At 42.0% G+C, this 22755-nt stretch overlaps 1 protein-coding gene across 5 annotated transcripts in view; it reads left to right on the forward strand.

Annotated features, from left to right (window-relative positions):
* SLC6A6 (solute carrier family 6 member 6) overlaps nt 1-22755 on the forward strand; it is a 92908-nt gene that overhangs the window by 62134 nt on the left and 8019 nt on the right. For all 5 annotated transcript variants that reach the window (XM_066195772.1, XM_066195771.1, XM_066195770.1 and 2 more), the window contains 10 exons: nt 24-258; nt 6094-6226; nt 9408-9542; nt 11458-11561; nt 11675-11799; nt 16475-16587; nt 18979-19116; nt 20147-20249; nt 21147-21247; nt 21940-22110. In XM_066195772.1, coding sequence (XP_066051869.1) covers nt 24-258; nt 6094-6226; nt 9408-9542; nt 11458-11561; nt 11675-11799; nt 16475-16587; nt 18979-19116; nt 20147-20249; nt 21147-21247; nt 21940-22110 — 1358 coding nt within the window. The remainder of the gene's footprint in view (nt 1-23; nt 259-6093; nt 6227-9407; nt 9543-11457; nt 11562-11674; nt 11800-16474; nt 16588-18978; nt 19117-20146; nt 20250-21146; nt 21248-21939; nt 22111-22755) is intronic.

A 22755-nucleotide genomic window follows, 5' to 3' on the forward strand; every position in this document is an offset into this window, starting at 1 on the left:
CTTTTCTCTCTGCTTCTTTCCAGGAATTGGTTATGCTTCCATAGTGATTGTGTCCCTTCTGAACGTGTACTACATTGTGATCCTGGCCTGGGGACTCTACTACCTGTTCCAGTCGTTCCAGAGCGTCCTGCCATGGGCACACTGCCACCAGAAGTGGAACACGCCGACCTGTGTGGAAGACACTCTCAGGAAGAACAAAACACTTTGGATATCGCTGAATGCCACAAACTTCACCTCTCCTGTCACAGAGTTTTGGGAGTAAGTACCCCCCTCTTCATGGTGACTTCAAGGAGCTTTTGGTGGCATGCCAGAGGTCAGTCCTGAGATTTTATGAAAGCACAGTGGGGAGTGTGAGATAGGAAAATTGCTCTGGGTGTCAGGTTTTTGACCAGTGTTTTCTACTGGTTCTCACCTATCTTGAGACAGACTGGTAAGTCTGGGGGTGGTGGAGGCAGGTGATAGATGTATAAGTGTATTTATCCTAGACCATACAGGGAGTTTTAAAAGCCCAGTACAGCTTCTTCTTCAGAAGAAAACTTGTTTTCTTCTTGGTTGGATTCTCTGAGTGCAGCAGGAGAACACAAACAAGTCACTGCAGATGCCCTGATAGCAGGGATTTACAGTGGTAACAGTGACAAATCATCACCTTTGTGGTTGCCTCTTCCCCAGCTGTTAGCATTTGCAGTACACTTTGTGAAGCTGTAACACTTCTCTCTTCAGTCTGACAACAATGTAAGGCTATTACCTCAGTAATAAATCTGATAGAGGTGGTGAATGCTGTCCTGTGTTCTAGGTTTCTCAGGTCATCTGTTACAACGTTTTTCTCTGCAGTCTCTGGGGAGACTGTTTTGCCAGATGCCTGAATTTCATCAGTCATAAGCTTCTTATTCTCATTTCTCTGTTATTTTTCAAGTTTTAAATCATGTTGCATAACATGATCTCTGAACGGGCATGACCTCAAAACTCTGTGTGTTTATGTAAGTGTCAAAACATAGCAGCAGAGGAAGACACCTGTAGAGAAATTCAATTCCAAAGTATCTTCTAATAGTTAATTAATAATTTCTTTGCTTGCTTGCTTGCTCAGATAGTCACTTATGGGTCGAATCAGTTTCTGGCCCAGCTTGCTTTTCCAGCATGTTTAAAGTGCAGGTTCATCTCTGATCAACTTGTACCTACTTCTCTATTTTTAAAAATAAGCATCAGCCAAAGTCCCAGCAGGAGTTGTGTTCATGCTGAAGATGTTTGGCATGCATTAGGTTTAGAAAAAAATAGTCTTAGGAACTGTGCTAAAATTTGTAACACGAGAGCCAAAATATGAAGGGGCAGATTGAGTCTTGGATTGGTAGTTTGACAAAAGGCTCTGGTGGCTGGTGTGAGACAAACAAGGTGCAGGCTCTGAGAGCAGCATTTTCACCACGAGCTCTGCATTTCCATATTGAGGGCAGCTGCTTTCCCAGGTGACTTCCTCCCTTGTAAATATGAAGGAAGTTCGAAAACTATTGTTAAATGGTACCTTTGGATATTTTGGGAGAACTGAGAGGCTAGTTGCAGTAGAAGAGGAAGCAGCTCTCACTCCTTTGGACTCTCCCACAATGACTTGGGACTGCAGGCCTTGAATCCAAATGAGTGACTCGTTTGGTTGTGTGTTCCAAGGTCTTCTCAAGGCCTCCCAAGGAAGCAGAGGTCCACAGTGCTGCCCCTGAAATAGTTGCTCCCCCAGACTCCCAAAGCACTGTTCATTGCTGCTTCTGTGCAGTAATTTTGCTGACAGTCCTCTTGTACCTGGGACAGCCGTAAGCTTGGCAGCTTCTGATGTGGCCATGGGATTGTCCTGCTGCTCTGGAAGCTCCTACTCCTGCCCTGCACAGATTTGTGGATCAAACTGTCTCCCTCAGGGCCCCAGGCAGCATGTTCACTTTGGGAGACTGAAGATACCGCAACAGAAAGGAAAAGGGCTAGGAGCTGGGAAAGGGATTATAAAAGAGTGAGGGCTTCAGCATACTGGGGAACAGCAGAGCTCTCTGGGTAACAACACAGCAGGTGTGTGATAAAGAGTGTTACGGCAAGGAAGCCAAGGGTAAGGGGCTTGATGTCCCCATGGGAGCACTTTAGTGATGGAGCTTTTAGTTAACATCCCTCTAAGGGAAACCAAGTCAGAAGACTCTTCTGCAAGCTGAGCCGAATCCTCCTGTAGATGGAGTCAGGCTGGAGGAGCCTGAGGCTGGACAACAAATCCTTTATCCTCACACCCTTTGCTGTGCTCAGCTGTGCCCTCACTGTGTCTGTTGCAGAGTCAGAGCAAAGGTTGCTCAGTGATTAGTGCTTCTGGAGTAGCTCTTCCTGCACTTTGCAGCCACGTTAACTTCTGTCCGCAACAGTTTTCGACACCATAAGCTGAACTCTTCCCTGGAGTCTTGCTAGGGAGGAATTTGGCTTTCTAATCCTACTAGGACAGACATACTGCCCATAATTCACTGTTTCATCATGGGCAGAACTGCCCTTAACAGAGCAAGCTGCCTTTGGGAGTCATGACACTTAAAGAAGTATTAAAAATAGCTGCTGTCTCTGCATGAATAACTATTGATGTCTGAAAGTAAGAGCAGAGATCACACAGCACTGTTGTAATTAAAGTAGCATAGCTTTCACATGGTGCAAGCACTGAATATCCCTTTTTTTTTTCCTAGCCATGCTACTGCTTTTACAATTCTAAAATTTAAAATAGTTTTAAGAACTTTCAGGTACCATGCCGCCATAGACAATACTGGCTGCCAGCCAGCGAGCTACCAACATTGAAAGGACACGTAAATAATTAGTCTTCCACTGAAGATATCCATCTGCTTTGTGGCACAATTAATTCCAGTTTAATTCAGAGGTTTGCGAGTATTTGGTTTCCGAAACCAAATTTTTAAGCCATTTTTACTGTGGGACATTTATATAGTGTCCTCATCAGTCCTGCTTTGTAAAACTAGTGCTGCCCAGGTATAATTTATCATGTAGATGCATTAACCTCTTCACACTGAACTTCTCAGCCTGGCTGGCTGTACAGTGCAGCCTGACATTTCAGTTCATTTGAATTAATGTTTCGTGCAAATCACATGCTTGCTTGAGCAGCAATAAAAGGGGGTTAAGAAAATCAGGCTTTAAATCAGGAGACTTACCTCTTGGTATCACATGCTTCAGGTCTTATTTTTGAAGATTTTAATTTGAAGTTCAAAACCTTAAAGGCTTACACACATATTAATACGTAAGGGATAAGTGTAATAGGGTAATTATGGTTGAACAAAACCTCTGATTGTCTGGTGCTGGCCAAGTGTTTATAAATATTTGGTAATCAGCAGACTTTATTCGTCCAAATCCCAAGAAAGACCATCACATGCTAATGGCATGTAATCCTAAAGGGAGCAACACAAAAAAAACTAAGCAAAATCTAGAGCAGCTGTCTCTGCCTTTAAAAGCAAACTTGAGAGTTTTTTAAATTGTTTCATATTCTCCTTTTAATATTCTTCTGTATAACCTCTTCAGTGTTAATTATTCTTGTCTGTCCAACCTGAAAGGCTGCTTCACCTTTCCTGTTTTGAAAGGTCCTGTCTGCATTCACTTGATTAATGAGCTGGAATATCCCCCAAGGATTGCATAACTCTCTTCATTTTATTTTTGTTTATGTTGTAGAGCCAGTTACAGCTCCTGTTACATTTCCATATTGCACGCGCTAGAACATATTAGTGTTCAAGGGTCAAGAACTCCTGTTTACGACAAACTCAGCCCCAGCCTGTTGTCGCATTGATTATATATGAGTGATAGTTAATGACTGCATCAGACTATAAATCTGAATGAGTAACAGCTCCGTGTGTGAGTGGTGTGAAGGGAGCTGAGTGGGCTTGGCTGAATCTCAGTAGCATGGGGGTTATGTAACAAAATTGAAGCATTATCAGCGCAGTCTAGCTCGTGCTCCTTCCTGAACTTGAATTTACAGGGTCACAAATCCAGGTTGAGTGCTTCTGCAAAAATATGTAGGGGTAGAAGTCATAAAACAATTGTAATGCTAAAGCTCCCCTGGTAATTCTGAGGAAGTTTTCCTTGAGGAAGTCAGTCTTTGTGAGATGGGATAAACAAGAAAAGCATAGAAAAGCAAGATACCTGGCTCTCGGTAGCCCACCGGGGTGTCCTCCAAAAAATCTTGAAAGAATTGCTGAGGCAAACTCTAGGAGAGGTGGCCAGTTGCTTTTAGTTCCACAGTAAAAAGCAAAGAAATCTTAGCTGAATGCATTAATGAAGCTCCCTATTCCAAAAGGCATTTGCAGTTAATTATTCACGGTTTCCTGAGAGCCAACTCTATAGATTGCCTTCTTAATATGAACTTCCCCTTTGACTGGAAAATTGCCATTTATTTTTTAAAAGGCACAGAAGGTTGCAGCTGAACTTTGTCATCTTATAAATGTATTTTCTTCTTTTGTATATGCACAGCAGGTTTTTCCTTTGTTTCTTTAGGCTCAGGTGAAGCAGGACTGCAACTTTATGCCAAATATTCATTACTGAGAGGTTTCTGATAACTATTGAATAGCTGTGCTGATTAGAGCAGACTTACCCTGTCTGGTGCCATTAGTCCTTTTCCACAACAAAATACACACACGTTCAGAGAGAATAAAGCATTTGGTGTGAGAACATGGTCACACAGGTAATCCAAGTGAGTTTGGCAAACAGAGACGAAGAACAGATGGGCGAGGGTAAGAGTCCTATTAAACTGGTCAATCCAGGGCTTTTTCCAAAAACTAATTACAGATTTTCCATCAGTGACTTCATTCACTATTATTTCTGTGGTAGTAGCAAAAAAAAAAAAAAAAAAAAATCATTATTTCAGGGGAAAACCAAACCACCATGGTCTGTCTTGTACTGGATCCCCACGCAAAGCTGTGCATGCCACACACATGGGCCTGACCCAGTACAGCACCCAGACTGCCCTGGGCTCTGCTCTCCATGACTCTGGTGAATAAAAGTGCCTGACTTTTATAGCTGTGGGAAAGTAAAATTTAACTAATAATTAATAAAAAATTGTTAGGTAGCAAGTTCACTTTTGTAGTCTTGCGGCAAGGCATTTCTGTGGTAATTGAAGTCAAAACTTTTCCTTGACTAAAAAAACTTGCAGAAACTCTTCAGAGTGTACTGGGTTTGTTTGCAGAGGAGTTTTAGCTCGGTGAACAGTAAGGAACAGTTTGTTCTTTTACATATTTGACAAATGAAGTGTTGAGTATGACAAGGCCTGCACAGTGTGAGAGGGCAGTGTATGTTGCATGAAATTATTTGAAAAATAGTCTAAATTAAGTATTTAATGGTAAGCCATGGGAATTTTGAAAAGAGAGAAGTCTTAATGAATATTTCCCCTCTGGATCAGAGTCTTTTAGTGGTCAGATGTTGGTCCCTTAAAACACAGGAATTACTTTTCTTTTATTAACCTAAGTAAGGGAATAAGGTTTCCCAAAAAATCTGGTGTTAGCTAAATGAGACCCCAGTGTTGGGGGTGCCTGAGGCCAAGTGGCAGCACCCAGGCAGTGTTTGTTTGGGGGGCCCCAAGGAGAGAACAGATAATGGCTCCAGCCTTCACCCTGCAAAGCTGCATGGCCTGACAGTTCCCTGCACTGCTCTTTCCCTTTCCTCCTCGTCACAGACTTCCTTATGAACTGAAAAGGAACAGAAACACGTGGATACAGATCAGCTGCAAGTGTCCATGATGGGGACATGGTGTGTACTGCTGCCTGGCAGCTTCACTGGGGCAAGTTGGTCTTCTATTTTCAAGAAAGCAAATACTTTTTTATCTCATATTGGGGTGGTCATAGGCTGCTAAAAAGAGCTTACATTTTTTAAATGTTGTGCAGTATATTGAATTAAGGAGTCTCACAGACAAAGGGGAGATGTAGGGTTGCAAAGCACAGTTTTGGTTAAATAAGCCACTGACTTAGCAAGTGTTTTGAGAGCAGAGATCTATCGGTGCATCAGCTGCCCTGCACACCATCATGTATTCTCAGCCATCACTACCAGAGTCTGCATCAACTGAGCTCCTGCATCTCTCTCTTGTTTTGTTTCCTTTCAAATATTCAGGCGCAATGTGCTGAGCTTGTCCTCGGGAATTGAAGATATTGGTATTATCAAGTGGGATCTAGCACTGTGTCTCCTCCTTGTCTGGGTGATATGTTTCTTCTGCATTTGGAAAGGAGTCAAATCCACTGGGAAGGTAAGTACTCTTTTACCCATTCTATAATAATTGCAGTTAGAGATATTAGGAGTACTAAGTAATGCTGTTCTTGAAGATATTCACCATTTCCTGGAAAAACTGTATTTTACCATTAAGAGAAGAATTCATATTCAGCTGACTTTTGAAGGTCATCACCAATGTCCAAAATGCCTGTGAGTCAAGTAACCATTACTGGAAGGGCATCAAAAAGCAGATACAAGCACAGATTGAGCCCCACTTCATCTCTCAGAGGACAAATATCCCACTGATATCATGAGTGCAGAAGGTCTCAGGCTTGTGATGGGTGGTGCTCTGCACTGTGTGTCTGTGTTCTCACTCCAGTCAAGTTCATTCCAGTGCAGCAGGATGGATGTTAACATAGCTGTGGTAGGGGCGTTGTGGATGCACAGCATTTTTGAAATGCCACTCCCTTATGGAAGAGCTCTATGTAGACACACAAGACTAAAGTTAGATGCTCGTTCAGGAGAATTGTCACCAACAAAGGTCCTGCATATCTTGTGGGTTTGGTCCTGTCACATGCTCTTCAGACTCATGTTTTCCCAGAAAGGATAACAGTTGTGTCACTCCTGAACATCCTGCTCCATTGCAAGTCTTGGTCAGTCACTTGATGTGACTTGACAGTAGAGGAGGGATCTCAAGGTACTAAGTTCCCCACATTTCTTCTCAACTAGGTGGAAGGAAGAGACCCCATTAGTGCCCTTCCTAAGAAAAAGGCCACAGTGTGAACTCATCTTTTGTAAGTCCTCAGAGATGTCAGGGGGAGAAATTCCAAGTGCCTGAGCTGCAGAGAGACTATCATTTAGCAGTTTTGGCTTGTTGCACACTGCAGAATCAATCAGGAGACAAAACTTTGTAGGAAGCCAGACCTCATGAGTTCCACTGTTGCCTAAACCACTTGCTTTACTGCAGTTTCTGCCTTTCTTTCTGTGATATTTATCGATGAGCCTCATTAAAAAGCTGGTGCCTTACCCTGGATTCCCACCACCTTTCCCCCAAAGAACAGCTTCTATCCCTCTAAAGCACACATTGACAAAAATGTTTGTTTCTCTATTCCCTCTGACTGATGTGACTCAGCGAGGAGATTGTACAAGTTTTATAATAAAGGTGGATGCAGTAAATCTCCTGCAGCAGCAGGGTGGAAGTGAACATTTCTGCAGCACCTTTGGCAACCCTGGTGTCTGCTCGGTAAAGGCTCCGGTAGCACAGAAAGACATTCCAAGCTCCCTGTGGTACTATTTCCATCCTCCATGAAGATAAAAGTTGAAAACAGGCCTGTCAAAACCAGTTATCTAAAAAAATCTGTGCTCTCTGCAAATCCTGCAAAATGGTCTCATGTCTAAAACAGGGTGGTTGGTAGGAATTCTCTCGCCGCTCTCTGCGGCGTCGGAGCTCGTGCGGGTGTGCAGCCAAAGACCAACAAAACCATTGGACAGTCTCCGGTTGACTCCATTAGCTTTGGGGTCAAACAGAAGTAAACTGTAAACTCTAATGGAGGACTTGAATTATTTGAGAAGCCTAGTTTACTTTAGTAGAGGGTTGTTTATAGCACTTTCCTGCTTTCCAGTGTGTTAATGGCTCCTTGGAGAGCAGGGTGGGGGTGGGGGGAGAGATGTAGTTTTAAAATCTTTTAGTAAAGCGTTGGACAAATAAGTATGAAATCACAATGAAAAATATTAGTTATGCTTAAGCTTTAGAAAATGTGCGTGTTCTTAGAAATTCCTGCAGCATTGTGAGAGAATCTCTACCTGCAGTGCAAAGATCTCTCTGGGAGTTTTTGTTCATTCAGTTCCTGCAAATATATCAAAACTTTTTTTTCTAAGAAAAAAAAAAAAAAAAAAGACTATTTTTTTTTATAGTCCTGGCTTATTTTAAAAAATAAGAAGGTGCAGAAATCCCCCTTTTTTCCTGGTTTTGGTGAAACTCGGCTAATGTGCCATACACGTTTTTTGCGGAAAGTATACAGAAAATTCAAAGAGAGAATGAAAAAGGGCGTGTGTGAAAAAATTTCCTTTCATTCTATGAAATCAACCCAGCTCTGTGAATTATTATGGCAATGCAGGCTTTGAGTTCTCCTCATTATTCTCAGAGGACACGCTTATGAAGAAAAATGGAGCGTCCTGGGAGCCTTGCAGTAGTTAAGCAAATTCTGGAAAACAAAAAATACATTTTAACTCATGGCAGCAAACTGTAATTACCTGGGGGAATCATCTGACTCCAAGAAAAATGCCCTTTCTTGGACAGTAGTGACCGTAGCACAGCAGCTATATAAAAAATGAGAGAAAGCACTGATGAGCAAAGAAAGCAAAATGTTAGAGGTCAAAAAGTGTGGGTCTAAAGATAGAACTGTCCAAATGCAAGCTCAATTAACCCTCATGCTGGAGATGAAAGCAAAGGGCTCTTTCATCAAATGAATGAGGAGATAACAAGAAGAGAAGAAGTAGGCTGTTATTCAAAAGAGAGTGGGAATAGAGGTTAAAGATAATGAAGACATATTTTCAAATTGGATGAATAGAGCCTTAGTTTCCAGTAATGATGTTGCTGAATAGGCAGCAAGGGCAAGAATGAAGTTATAGGACTGGAAATTACCACTGTTTGAGGCTGATGCCAACCTGAAGGGCTTGATGCGTTCAAGGAGATGGGAAGGGAGACACAGGAGCACAGACTAAATTACCTTCATCTCTGAACACAGTCCCTGGGGAAGTTGACTGTAGGAGCAGTAGTTGGGCTGCACAGTAAGGTCAGAAATAGCAGCAGAGCTTGCGAAACAGTTTGCAGTTTCTAAGTTTTAAAGTTCCAATAAAGAATGAGCTAATAATGTTTCAGGGGCCCTCAGTGAGGAAACCTTTTCACTTCCCTGGCAGAGGTGAGGAGGACAAATGCAAAGGCAGAATTTGAACAAAAGTCATGAATTGTGTAAAATCATGTCTGAGTGATGTGACCAGTGACTGGGCTCTCTGGAGGGATTAAGGCCTAAGGCAATAAGGTGCCTTCAGGCCTAAGGCAATAAGGTGTTAAATACCATTAAACTAAGAGTAAACACAGAAACTCAGGTTGGACCCTTTTTAGGTATGAGGGTGTTTTGAATTCCCATTGTTAGACCTCTCTTGGATCTGGAGCTTTGGCTGCCACAGACTAAACATTCCTTTTTTCTTATTTCCAGGTAGTGTACATCACTGCCACATTCCCATTCATCATGCTCCTTGTTCTACTCATCCGTGGCGTGACCCTGCCTGGAGCTGCAGAAGGCATCAAGTTTTATCTCTACCCTGATATCTCACGGTTAGCTGACCCACAGGTACAGAACCAGGAGTGGGGAGCGGGATGATTTCCTGTGCAGAGGGGGATGGTGGAGGGTGATGGTGCTGATGTAATGGCAATCAGGTTTTTTTCCACAGTCTTTAGAGGTCCAAATATAGCATGAACTTTAATGCTGGGTTATATTTTCCACAGATCTGCTTGAGAAGGTCACTGTTAAATGTGTTAATGCATCTTTCCATGTGTATGTTTGTGTGTGTATGCGTGTGTATTTTTTTTGTGTCAAAGGACTCTGAGGCTGTAGACTCTGTCCCGTTATACAATCTCAGCTTTCTTGTTGGTAAGGTAAGGGAGATGCATTTTTTTAATGAGGATAGTCTTTAGTTTCAAAGGAGAGACATGTGAGCTTCACAGATGGAACAACAAGCGACAACTGTGAGTACCAGTGTCACTTATCTCCCACTGCTCAATAGGAGGAGATTGAGAGAGAAGTGAATGAAATTACAGAACAATGAAAAGCCATGCAAAGGTGGAGAAAGTGCTTTCTTAGGCACAGGAACTACTGTTTGCTTAGCCCTGGCTAGTGGGAGCCAGGCTTACTCTTTCTGTATAGATAGAAGTTCTGTCTGTGCTCACAGAATGCAAGTATGGGACACTTGAGCAGCTCAACATTGTTTCAGCCACCATTGTTCATGTAAGAAATGAAAAAAAAAAAAAAATAGAATATTCCCCCATGAAAAAAGAAAAGAAAACAAGAGACCTTTGAAAATATTAAAATGATGTTCAGAGTGATAAGAAAACATCTGTCTTTGCTATTTCTTTCTAATGAGTATTTGGTTAAAATAAAACTGAATGGTTGCTAAAGAACTGAAGTAGAAAAAGGGTAATTGAAAGAAATATCATGAAAATCTGGTTCATTGTCTAGTCTTGTCCTCTTTTACAAGACAACCTTTTCACAGGAGACATTATATTCTATGATATAATCTTCTTTCATGGGACCCTATCATTTTTATGATCATCTGTTAGTCCTAACCAGAGTTAGCAGATAATGTAGGAGAGGATCATGTGAGCTGGCCAGCTCCCACCCACGGTCTAGCAAAAGCATCACTCTGAGGAGACAGTAGTCAGCAAGGTGCTGGGAAGTGATGGTGGGAGGGAGGAGGTAATGGTCCTCAGTCTACATTCTCACTTACTCAAAATCCTTGGTGGTTTCCACTGGTGTTAGCAGACTTGAATTTGCAGAAAGAAGAGAACAGATGGGATTCAGAGGATGTGTTTTGATAGCTCACTATGTATTTACTAGCCAAGAAGTTCATAGTGTACGGTTATTTCACTCTGTATGTGTTTTTTTTTAACGTAATCAGGACAAAGAATCATGAGACCAAGATCAGATACGTATCTTATAAAGTGCATTGTATTTTGCTTGTTTTCCTCTCATCCCTATGACTTTTTATCTTGCATTTGAAAAGGTACAAAAACAACCAGAAAGCTAGAAAAATAAACAAACCAAATATACAAACCTGTTTCTCAAGCTTTTCACATCCTCAGTTTAAGGAATCTGTCAGCTGACTCTAACTGAAATGAGTTACAAGAGAAATGAGCACTGTTTTAAATACTCCTGCATTTCCTATTGCACTGAAACACGTTTATTGTTGCGCCAACAGGAGGGATCAGCTGAATGACTGAGAAACTAGAAATATTGAGCATCTCTGGGGAGGGGAAACAAACTGTTGTAGAGATTATGTTCTTCTGGGTTCAGATGCTAACGATTTTCTTTTCCTTGTGAAAGCCAAACTTGCAAATGTGTTGCTCTCTTTCTCTGTCTCCCTGGTCCTTGAGCTCTCACCCTCAATGGAATTATTTTGTTTATTTTGCTTAATTTGAACTGTATGTTTGTGTTGATTGTTGCAATGCAACATGGCTGGTAATAACAGTATTTCTATCTTTTCCTTTAGGTCTGGATAGATGCAGGGACACAAATCTTCTTCTCATATGCAATCTGCTTAGGAGCAATGACTTCCCTGGGGAGCTACAACAAGTACAAATACAACTGCTATAGGCAAGTTTCCATCCAAGGGGGTTTAGTGTTTTAGCTAAATGATGTAAATAAAGTAGGGACAATGGGTTAATTTTTTTTTAATTAACTTGCTCCATGACATATGTGTGACTTAGGGACTGTTTGCTGCTGGGATGCCTGAACAGTGGTACCAGTTTTGTGTCTGGCTTCGCAATTTTTTCCGTCCTGGGCTTCATGGCACAAGAGCAAGGGGTGAACATTGCTGATGTGGCAGAGTCAGGTACGATGGTGTTGGTGGCAGTGGTGGTGGGCACTGCCGCCCAGCGTGTGAGCAAAGTTCTGCAGACCCAATCAGCTAACATCTAAGTGATAAAACAGAACAAGATTTCCCATAATTGCCAGAAAAAATAAGCACGTTGTTGATTTGGGCTTTAATCTAGAGCAGTGAGGGTTAGCTGGGGTTGTACTGTCTAGTCTGTCTTGATTAACAGGACAGCAAACATACTTCCTAAAATGTGCAAATCAGTTTGAGTTGAGATTAGAGCTATGATAACTACACCATTATCTAGGGTCCAGAATGTCATTGATTCAAGAATTTATTCCATCCTTCTTTTCAGACTACCTTTATTTTCATTCAAATGCAAATTGCCAGTGTTTATGTATTTTTCATAGCTTAGTGTTGCTTGCTCACAGAACTAGAATAGGATTAGTGCCTTGTCGTTTTGAAGGGACACACACACATACATTCCCAAATCTCACTGAAAGGCAGGAGAAGTTGGAGAACTCCCATCTCCAGGATTTTGTGGACCATTTCACCCACAGGAACTCTAGGTGTTGCCATCCTGCACTTGTGCTTTGTAGGTTCAGTGTAAGGTTGACAGAACTGTCAAAGCCAATTTTGAAACCTGATGTACACTTAAGTTCCTCCCTTATTTCAGAAGTGTCCTTCCTGTTAACATCCAGCCAGAACATGCAGAGGTAGAAGCTCAATCCTCATAGCTTGTGACTGTATCTCAAACAAAACAGATTACATTTTTCCTCTGTGCATTGCTAGTCCATGAGGGGAGGTGTAGCCATGTGTTTTCACATAGAACAGACAGATTAGTGGGGAATTATCATGGAAAAATTATGAATCAGGCCTTGACAGCCATGAGGCTTAAAGCTAATCAGATTCTAGTAATAACAGTGTCACCTGAGCACACTTTTGATATTTCCTTCTAATTTTTTGAGCCCTTTTAATTCACCTGCATACTATTTGAAAGCTTTCTTCTGCAAACATGCTGTTAAAATGAAAAAGTTAATATATCTTCTAATCACATGGCTCTGGGAGTTAAGTCTTTAAGAAAAATGTGTCACTTCACAAGGGCTAATGAAAAACTAATGGCATTGTGGCACCGCTGGATTCTTGGGTGGCTGCAATTGGCATAACTCTTGCAAGTACAATTAGTAACAATCTTGGCCATAATGCTTATTTTGATCGGAGGTTGATTGCTTTGTTTGGAAACAGGAAGCAAGGGAATAATCCTATTGAATGAATCATAAATAGCCCTATTTTTTTATTTATATGTAGGTGGATCAATTCCAAGAGTAGTATTTTTAAGTATTTGTACATTAGGTTTTTATCTGGTCAATATTTATTCTATTTTTTAATATTATATCTCTGATAGAGGCAGCTACATTCCTGTCACTTGACATTTCTAGAGTTAAACAATTCTATAGTATCGCTGGATTGTTAAGTAATCTTTAAACACAAATTAACTTACTTTGTGTTTAAATAGCCTTTTTCCGTCACCTCAGAAAACTTTTTTTAAAGGAGGGGTTTAATAGCTTATTATAGGGATAGCAAGGCATGTACTAGCTTCTGAACTCGGCTTTTGATTTTTTTGCATATTTTGTTGTCTCCTTCTTTATTTAAATCCATGTCACCAATGGCCAGAGATTGCAACGGTCTTACCATGCAATGGGTGCCCATCACTGCTGGTCTTTGGCTAAGTCCTAGGGGACATTTTTACATGACAGTAAACACTACTGAAATTATCCCAAAGTATCCGAAACACTTCCCATGTGTTTTCTTGCTGCCTTTCTCAGAGGGATAAGTGCCGAGCTACTGAAGACACTTGGTCCTCTGGGATGAGTGTCTCAGGACATGCATGGGGCTCTGGAGGAACTACAGAAAGATTCAGCAGGTGCTTGAGCCTCTCTTTCCTGGCCTTGCCTTTTTTGGTTTCTTTTGATGCAAAGTCAGAACTGCTCCCCTGGGTCAGGACAAAGCAAGCAGAGGTGCTGCCACTTGGCTGCAGCACTTGGCAGACGATGTTGTCCACAGGGCTGAGACCCCATCTCTGCCCAGCGAGTTAAATTCCTCCTGCCCTATCCGTGACACCGTTTGTTTACCCTCCTGAAAGCCACGGGAACATCAACAAATTTGCTGACAGCAGAATCTCATGGCCACATTTTTTCCCAGTGCCAAATTCGGTGTTGGTGCCCTGTGCCTGAGACACACTTGTCAGTCAGGGCTGGCTCCTGCTGGAAGCGCTGGTCACTGCTGGCCTTCACTGGCTTTAGCAGGTTTACTCAACAGTTAACTCAGACTTCTCTGACTCCTCAGAAAACAGATTTTAAATAAACGGCTTTTTATTTTCTTCTCAGAAATTCTTTTAAAGATAGAGAGGAAAGCAGTGAGGGGCTCAACAAAACCATAGTGAGTCCTGTCTAATCCATGTGACCTCTATTTGGCTGGAAAAAATACTTTACCACCCATGCAATTTGTAGCACTATTACACCAGCGCAAGATTTGCTTCTTTTTTTTTTTTTTTCTTTTTTTTTTTTCTTTTTTTTTTTTTTTAATTCCATTTGCAAACAAATTCTGATTAAGTATGTCTGACGATAGTGCCTTGGGTTTCCTGGTGCCTGCCTGGTCTCTGCCTCTGCAGCTCTCCAGCCATGCCACAGCACCCCATGGCAATCGGCCAGTGCGTGGGCTGGGATCATGGCAGTCCTCACTGGCTTTTAATAGCAGCCACAAGTGCTTCACTTTTGCAAAACACCCTTCAAAACAACAGGGTTTCAAATTAAATACAATTTTTAGATTATTTATGTTTCGGTTGAGGGCTTGCCAGGAACATTTTCTTTCTCATGGATATTTCTTTTTATATTTCAACACTTAGTTTCAAAGGAAAATCAAAATTAGCTCAGGGCTTAGGGCACTTGGTATTAGTTGGTATCACAGTGCAAGAACAGTTTCACTGGCCAAAGCTTACAGAATTGCAGCAGATTTTGAGGAGAGCAGTTTTACATCTGTCTCATCAATTGCACAGATCAGCTGCAGATGCCATCTGTTAGCAGCTCTCTCTCAGAGAGGATCTACTGTATCCACTGAATTAAAGGGGGAAAAAGCAAAGCTCCCCAAAATTTGAGACATTCATCAATTTTTTGGTGTCTTCTGTCATAAAAAATCTTAGTTGTGTTTCATTTAAAATAAAATTAGTTGTTTGATTGTTGGCTAATTTGTATTTATTTATGTTCAAATACTTCCAGTGACTTAAAGTTTTCTTTAGTTTGAAAAAAAGTCATCTCGTTTTACCTTTTTCTCTTGCTTCTTTTTCCATCTTTCTTGTTGGAAAGGAAAAGTGGGAGGTAGGAAGAGCAGTATTAGAGATTTTTCTGTACGGATCAGAGATAAGAATTTTTGGCCTCACACTGCAGCACCTTAAAAAAATTCCTTTTCCCATTGAAAATTACATGAATCCACTTGAAACCTGGCACTTTGAAGGCTCCTCAAAGTAAACAAGCGGATGAGCCAGGCATTCCTGGTTTCACTCTGAACTGTAATCCGCCCTCAGAATTTTTTGTCAGCCTCACCAAATTTCTCCATCGCCTCTGAGAGCCTGCCATAAATGCCAAGTTGCCAGTGTTCCTGTCTCCCACTGGCGGAAGGCTCTTCCTCTCCCCACAAAAGCTCTCACAAAGGATAGCTGATAGCACCTGGCTCCAGGTGAGGGTGCCTCTGGAGACGAGCACTGCGCCTGTGCTCCGTGTGTGGGTATGAGTGAGGTGACACTTGGCCACAGGGCAGGCGAGACCCCACCTAGGGAGGAGCACTCCACACTTTGGGTTCCAGAGCAGAGAACCTGGGCACTCAGCCCCAAGCACTCAGCCCCAGCCCCACTTGTCCTCCCACACTTGCAACCCGTCCTACAGTTGGGGGTGATGATGGTCATGCTCAGTGTCACTGTGACAGGTCCATGTAGGCTGGCCTGATAGGGGCAGATGGTGTAACAGCATGGGGAAGCAATTTTACACAGAGTGATTTTACACCCCAGCCGTTCCTAGCAGCAGTTTCCTCAATTTTCAGTTGATAAAATTAGGAGTAGCCTGACCACTCAGTGCAGCAGGGAGGATTTGCAGAAGAGAAGGAGCAAACTCCTTGGAGTGCAAATCCCAGTTTAGAAAAGCCATGCAGAGTTTGGAGGTTGCATACAGAGGGAGGCAGTGGTTACATTAGTGGAAATCCCAGGGAACGTTTATAGCAGAGTCCTCTTCCCTGCATGCAAAGGAGTTTCATCATCATCATCTTCATCATGACCATGTGGGCTAGCAGTGGGATTCTGCCATTCCCTTGGGTCACCCCCTGTCCCCTGGCCCCCAAGACTCTTCTCTGTCCTTGCAGAGCAGGTGTAGGACACCTCCATCACTGGCATGTTTGAGACAGATGTTAAAACTGGAGATCTGTTAGCACTGGCCTCGGGGGTTTGCCTGTGGTTTCTGCTGTAGTCATGCGTGCTTCGATTTCAGATAAAAGAGCCAAACTCTTTCATTTCTGGTATTTCCAGCTGCGTTTGGATTTATCTGAACGGAACCAGGCATTCCTGAATTTGAGGGTGGCTACCTTTACCAACGAGCTGGTACTTACTACTTTTCTTCCCTTCCCCACTCCCTATTTTCTCTTTCTCTAGGTCCAGGCCTGGCCTTCATTGCCTACCCAAAAGCTGTGTCCATGATGCCACTGCCCACCTTTTGGGCAATCCTTTTTTTTATTATGCTTCTGTTGCTTGGACTGGATAGCCAGGTTAGTACAATGGACAAGGGATGCGTGACTTATTGTGTCAGCACTGCTGACTGAGAAAAGCTGGTTTTATAGGCATTAGTTAAGAGCATGACATCTCTAATGCTGCTTGAGAGGAATTCATCTAGGTTGTTTTTTAGTGTAGGGGCTGCACTTGATAAATCTGCAACTGTTGATTCATAATATTGTGTTGCTCAGTAAGTCTTTGTCAAAGCAAGAGATAGTAGGGTCTACCACACTAGGGCAGTAGTCCCTAACCTAAATTTCAGTTCTAGTCTGGCCACAAAATACCACCATTTTGGTCACAGTATTTTCTTACTTTGGAAATTAAAGCCTAGTCATTTTAAAACTTAAAAAGTTGCAACAGTCTGTTCCGCAGAGTATTTTGTGCCATTGAGAACACCTGCAGGGTGTGTACACCATCATTTAAAAGCTAACAATTAATAACTACTAGCAGTATGGGTTTTGATGGTTGCCAATTGCCAGAAAAGAAAGGCAAATTCAGCATGAGGTACAGAAAAGCACATAATGTTTTGTACAGTATATCCAGGGTGGCTTCAAGAACAGTGGGAGGACAAAGCTGCAGCCTTTTTTGGTGGCCTTGGGCTTGGAGGTGCTGAGCAATGTGGGATCCTGCTGACTTGCACGTCAGCAGCATGCATTCAGTACCTCCAAACAGGCCAGAAAGCATCTCAGATTCCAGCTGTACTGATTTTATAGCACACACTTCTATTAATTAGTGACTATGAAAAAAAATCAAAAAGTTCAGTCAGAAAGTTAGGTTGTTTTTCCCAGTGATTACTTGTAGGAATGTTGGACTAACTACTGCCAAGGAACCTCTTTATGGCTTAATCTTTGAACTCTAGTGAGCAACTCTCAATTGCTCCTAAGAAAATGTGAAAGTACCCAATGCTGTGGTTCAGCAACCCTATGCTTATGCAAATTGGAAGCTGTCTAGTAATTTTAAAAAGCTCCTCACTGCGCAGAGTGATTAGAACTAATTGGAGTGCTTAATTTCTCTCCTCCACCCCTCTGGTTTTTTGGAGTGCAGTCAAGCAGGTTTCTGGAATGCCAGAGCAGTTTCAGATCAAATCAGCTCAAAGGAAAGCATTTAAAAAGAAAACCAGTTTTACACAAGTCAAAGTAACAAGACAGGAGGCAACAAAATTTGCTGGAGGACAAAATCTGTTTCCGGGACAGTCTGTATTTCCAAAAAAGAGCTTCAGGAAGAAGGTAGGGTTGTTATAGGGCATTTCTGGGTGCTGTAAGAGCAATGAGGTGCCAGGTAGGAAAATGCAGCTTTTTCTGAAATAATCTCTATCTTAGGTTCCCCATGATAAGTTATTGGTTAAGATAATGTATCCACTTAAAGTGAAGATCTTTTCTACAGAGGCAGCCTTGGTGGATACCTCCAATCCATATCCTCACATCTTCAGTGAGCTTGGTGCTTTTGTACCTTGCCAGGTTGAAAGTACAAATCAGTCAAAAGATCCCTTCCATGGTTTTACTTGGGAAAGTTTAGTAGTTGCTTTCCTCCAGGTGCAGAGAGATCTGGTTTTTGATTAACTTAAAACTTCTATTCAAATCCAGTTTGGGTTATTTGCTTAACTCAAGTTACACAGTCATATAGTTTTCCAAAGGCAAGTAAGCATAAATAGTTATCATGAAGCGAGATAAAGACTTTTAGCTCATTTATTCAGTTTCATTTTTGGTTTACAAGTGCAAATAGTTTGCCAAATCACTGAATGAAGACTGTACGAACAGATCCATAATTACTGCAGAAGTAACCAGAGACTCAGCCAGAGATACTCTGCTCACAGCTCCACAAAGAACACATTCAGTCAAGCTGTTTCACATCACAGTCTGTTTTCCCTTGGCTGAATTTTCACTAACAAACCCAAGAGCAGAATTATATCAAACTGTGGGAATTAACCTAACTAGTATCTGTGACGCTTCCTGGCACATCAGAAAAAGTCTGGGAGGTACTCTCCTAGCTTGGACTTTTTTGAGTGTTTTCCCTCTGCCTCTTCTCTAGCATACATCCTGTGTTCATCTGGAACAGTGACAGCATAAAAGCCACAAAAGTGCCTTCCTGTCATCAGGCACATAAGTGCCTCCTTCATCCTTGTGGCTTGCATTTACAGGGCCCCTTTTTAGCTCCTAAGGCTTCTAGGTAATAAAAAGAAATTCTAAAAGCTCGTTCCAACCTGAAAGCTACCCCCACGCTCCAACCTCAGGGTTACAAAGGAATGGTTTCTATTTCTTTATTGAGAGCAGCCCAGAGCACAGGGCTGGGGGGTTGCTGGGAAGGGTTTATTCACCAGCAGGAGCCTGGGTGAACTGCATGGCAGGTAATCCTCAAGTCATTTCTCTGCTGTTTTTTTCCCCCTGTAGTTTGTTGAAGTTGAAGGACAGATCACGTCATTAGTTGATCTGCACCCATCCTTCCTAAGGAAGGGTTACCGACGGGAAATCTTCATCGCTATAGTGTGTTTCCTTAGCTATCTTCTGGGACTAACTATGGTGACTGAGGTAAGTAGTACCAGTGCTGCAAATTGCCTTCTTAGCCATTTTTCAGGCCAGTTTTGGCTATGATTGAAACTGCAAAGAATTAGCTACTCAGAGGAGAAGTGCTTTTTAGATGTACAGAGCATCTTTCATCCCTAGGTATGAAAGGATTTTGAATGGGAGTTATATATCCCTTCCCTTTTCAGTCACAGGAACAGAAACGTGAAATCTCATTAAATTCAATCTGATCTCAGGTACCAGTCAACATGAGTCTGAATATTAGCATCTAGTTCTAAATGATGAAACATACAGGAAACCTTCAGCAGGGCATGTTAAGAACCCATCCAGTGGCATGCAGGGAGAGAGATTTTTATCTTAGTTACACAAATTTGAATTAATTAAATACCACTGGATTTATTCTAGTATAAACAAGACAGGAATATGTTCCAGTGCATGCACTGTTGTGATATTTATCTTCAAAATAAAATCCAAGTCAGATTTTAAAAACAACTGCAAGAGCATGACTGTGGGAGGTAAAATAGCACCTGTAACAAAGATGCCTAAACCCCACAGTTTTTCAAGTGCAGTGTAGTAAAAGCAGTCTAACAGCAAAGTATAAATGGAGTTATACAATAAAACTTAACTATTTTTATGAAACTAGCCCTTTCCCTCAATAAATAAATGAACTGATGAACTGACTTCCATTTTTAGTCTTTTTAAGGTGTTAATGTTAGGAGGCAACCATTTGTTTCTTTAAATGCCTACCCTAAAATACTTTTAAGATGGAAAGATTTAAGTGTTTCAGTAGATTATATTAAGTGGCTTAATTTTGTTTAATCATTATCTTGTTTGGAGTTATTTCTGTAGTAAACATGGATATTCCCTGGGGAAGGTAATGCCAAGTATTTACCTTACCTATTTGCTAGGTGCTGTTTCTTGTTGGACAGGAGTCATTGGGATATGTTGGTAGATGTTACTGAGACCTGGACCTGAATTCTTAGGGTTTTTTTTTTTTCCCTTTTGGATCTTAACCAATTGTGTCTGTCTTTTGCAGGGTGGCATGTATGTTTTTCAACTCTTTGACTACTATGCAGCTAGTGGTGTATGCCTTTTGTGGGTTGCATTCTTTGAATGTATTGCTGTAGCCTGGGTTTATGGTAAGTGAGAATCCTTTCATCTGATACCTTTTGATGAGTCAGTGACAATTTTGCTAGCCAAATATTTAATCATCAGTCACCCCAGAGTCTTCTTCCCAGCAACAGACACATGCCATTAATATAAATTTGCCCTGACCTCTTGGAGACAAATCTGCATCTGGGATGAATCCAACCTCCAATGTTTTTTCTACAAAAAAAGAGTATTCTTCCATTGCTAATTAATAAGGGCACAATTAAGCATTTTCATGTGTTAAGTTTAGAGGTGAGAGTTGAAAGTGTGGCCAGCCGTGAAAATTTCTGTTTGTCTCTCAGAGAATTTCCTTTCAGAGCTTCAATTTCTGCAGGGACAATCCAATCAAACAGAAAGTACAAAAAGAGAGCTGAAAGTATATTCTGCCCCATTACTTTTGGCAATGCCAAGCACCTCGGTCTGACAGTGGCCTCTGTAGCTGCCTGAGCTGTGGAAAAATCAGATGTTTGCTGATTAGAACTGGTTATTTCTCTGTTTGTTTTGCTTTTCTGAGGAGATGGAATAGGTGGAGAATCAAAGTCAGATTTCTGTAGAAGCAGGTGGCACCATTTGCTGTCAAGTCTTTCCCATGCTGATCCCTCTGGGAAGTTCAGAGAGAGTCTGAAGAGAGGAGAGGGGGTGTGACAGGAGCAGGAGTGATTAGCATCTCCACTTCTGCAGCCAAATAATGAGGGGAGGGTGGGGTGAAAGATTCCCCCAACCTTTGAGCTTTTCAAGAAAATCATCTTGGCCTTCACAGCCATGGGAAGCATTTGAAGAATACATCTGACATCCTCATCTTCCCTTTACATACCCCTTGGGAAGCCTAGGAAAGCAGCTTTAACCCTACAGTATTTACATGGCTTTTATTTGCTCAATTCTTACAGGCGCTGATAATATTTATGATGCCATTGAGGATATGATTGGATACAGACCTGGTCCCTGGATGAAATGGAGCTGGATTGTGATTACACCAGTTCTTTGCGTGGTGAGTACTGACCTGTGCTCTTTCAAGTCTTACGCTTGGCAGTGCTAAGCCACCTCTTAGTGCCTCTCTTCAAGGGAAGGCTGTTGCATTCAGAGGCCAATTTGCAAAGAAGCTGAAGGCTTGAACATACTCTCAAAGACATCATGTTCTCAGATGTCAGCTGTTAGCATGACAGCTGTCTAGTCTCTTCTGTGCCTGCACGAATTGTTGGCTACATTTAAGTGGATTTTTCTTAGAATTGGCAGAATTCCATATTTCATGAGGAGACAACTCACTCTCCAAAGAGCAGTCCCTACTTTAACACATGGGACTACTAGGCAATTGTAATAAAAGGACTTGGGCAGTCTGAGGCAGACCTTGGCTTGAAGTATTTCATTGGGTGGGAAGAACATCCTGGTAATCTTTCCGTGTACAGTGAATAGTTGAGCCCTGAAGAAAATTGGCAGTGTACTGCAGCTGTTCTGCACCATCTCTTAGCACTCTGTCGTCACACAGCAGATGCTGTAAGCAGATGCAGATGCTCTTCCAGTGATTGAAATGGAAGAACAATTCCCCTATTGGTTTAAAATACATATGGTATCCATCAGCTCTGCCTTTCACTGCCTGTCTTCCTCAGGGCCAGTGGTTGCACCAGAGCCCTGCTGCTCTTAGCACTTTTTGAGCCTCAGTTTGTTTTCCTTTCTCATCCACAGGGGTGCTTTATCTTTTCTTTGGCCAAGTATAAACCACTGACCTACAACAAGGTCTACACATACCCAGACTGGGCAATTGGCCTGGGCTGGGTTCTTGCCCTTTCCTCCATGATCTGCATCCCTATGGTGATGGTCATCCGCATCATTCAGTCAGATGGGTCACTCATTGAGGTAAGAACAACCAGTTGTCTGTCTGGTGGAGAAGGGGAGCTTTAACTTGTTGTGTTTTATACAAAGTAATGCTTGGAAAACTGCCACCTTGCCCAGGTAAGGTAAATAAGACGGTTAAAGATCACCTGTCCTCTGGGCAAACAGTAGAAAGAGAACAAACACAAAGCCTTCTGTCCTCAGATAAACACCAAGTGATTTTACTCATGTCCCACTTGTGCACCTTCCAGTTTGGCAAATCATTACCTCCACATGCAGACAAATATTCAAGGCCTGGGGTGTTTCTGAGTCTCAGGTTTCTTTTCTCCAGCCCCCAGGGACACAGAAGCACTATCCAGAAAATCGCTGGGAAAGCAAGATAGAAACACCTGGGTCAAACCTAGTTGTGTGAAAACTCATTGAATTTCAAGGAAATTCAGATACACCTGTGGATTGTGTGTCTCTCAGGCATGGCCTTCACTGTGGAGGACTAAATAAAAGTCAAACCATCTTGGCAGAGGGCTTCAATTTTTTGCTTTTTAAATTTGTGTTTATTTTATTTCAAACTGAAATACTGGATCCAGATTGCCCTGGTGTTTGGAAAACTTGGGGTCTCATTTAGACTTGACAGTGCAGATTGCCTCAGGTTTGGATTTGCAGGAAATCTCT

This window comes from Chamaea fasciata, unplaced genomic scaffold (assembly GCF_029207755.1).
Source record: "Chamaea fasciata isolate MVZ Bird 193981 ecotype frontalis unplaced genomic scaffold, bChaFas1.0.hap1 SCAF_13, whole genome shotgun sequence".
NCBI lineage: Eukaryota > Metazoa > Chordata > Aves > Passeriformes > Sylviidae > Chamaea > Chamaea fasciata.